Below are 1,115 nucleotides of genomic sequence, written 5' to 3' on the forward strand. Positions count from 1 at the left end.
ACCGTACATCATCGAGGTTGCCTCGTTGTTGCTGATGTTGCTGGCAGAGTACATTCGAGGCGAATACTGTGCGTTTACGATGTATTACTGACGTTGTTGAGGGGCATGATTATTTATTTCGGATTGTGAGAAGGACTGTTAGAATGTTAGAATGTTGCGGGTTGTTCCATTGATTGCAGCATTCGTGTCTGATCAAAACTGACTCTCTTTTTTAGATCATTGGCACTAACTCTGTCTGCTTAGCCCAACCTGGCAGCAAACAATACAAAAAGTGAGAAAACCAGTGTTGTCACGTCACGCTTGCATTCCTACAATTGACTACTCAGCACTTCCTACAATCTACTGTTGCCCTGCTTGCATTCTGGTGCTTGGTCGTTCTTGAATGCTTCCAGCTCTTGCTTGAGCCGTTGGATGAAATCGTCGTTCTTGTCGGCTTCATCCCACCCGAAGGCTGTGATATCAGAGTCCCACTCTTTTCCCCAGTTTTCGAGTTGAGGATCGACAGCCTTCTCACTGACCTCGCCTGAGTCTGCACACGACCAGTTCCCTACCAAGCTCTTCAAACTCTTCTAGTTCGTCTTCCACTTCGTACTTAGAGTGGTCTACAATCTCTGGTGGTGTGGTCATCGAAAATACGATTAAAGCAGGGGGTCAGATTTTCGACGGCATAACTGGCCCACTGCAGCTCACAGAGGCGTTGTTGCCAATCTAAAATTTCATGAAACTTGCTGGTCGGAAAATGACAGAGGGAACATATGAGATACGTAGGATTCCATTTGCAATTCTTTTACTTATCAAAAGAATCCACCTGTGCTCACGCATGCCTAAGTTGTACTGATGACCGGCTCATGATCCCTCGCTACATTTCGTTGAGGGTAAATTCCAAATTTCTTTCCTACGGACAAGATGCCGTAAGTGCAGTGCCTAAGCGAGACCCTATTGCCACGTCTCGAACATCTTATTCCATTGCTTAGCCAATCCCAAAGGCTTGCCGATTGCGTGCGGGTCCGTAGCGCCGTCCCGCGTTGCTGATCTACAGCGCCTCCAGCAAGCTGCGGGCTACTAGTCCTCAGCTCATACGTTCCTAGATCCTATCGATCCCGTTCACGTGACAG

At 47.6% G+C, this 1,115-nt stretch overlaps 1 protein-coding gene across 2 annotated transcripts; it reads right to left on the reverse strand.

Annotated features, from left to right (window-relative positions):
* Positions 1–332: 332 nt before the first annotated feature.
* KVP18_002501 (uncharacterized protein) lies at positions 333–627 on the reverse strand (the record flags this gene model as incomplete). 2 transcript variants are annotated; one of them, XM_067953421.1, is made up of 2 exons in its annotated part: positions 333–523; positions 552–627. In XM_067953421.1, the coding sequence occupies 2 exons, from the start codon at positions 625–627 to the stop codon at positions 333–335; spliced, it is 267 nt and encodes an 88-aa protein (XP_067806016.1).
* Between the last annotated feature and the right edge of the window lie 488 nt (positions 628–1,115).

Source organism: the organism of the source record quoted next, assembly GCF_019968955.1.
Source record: "MAG: Porospora cf. gigantea A chromosome Unknown PgA_NODE_8797_length_1348_cov_338.082, whole genome shotgun sequence".
Classification (NCBI taxonomy): Eukaryota; Apicomplexa; class Conoidasida; order Eugregarinorida; family Porosporidae; genus Porospora; species Porospora cf. gigantea A.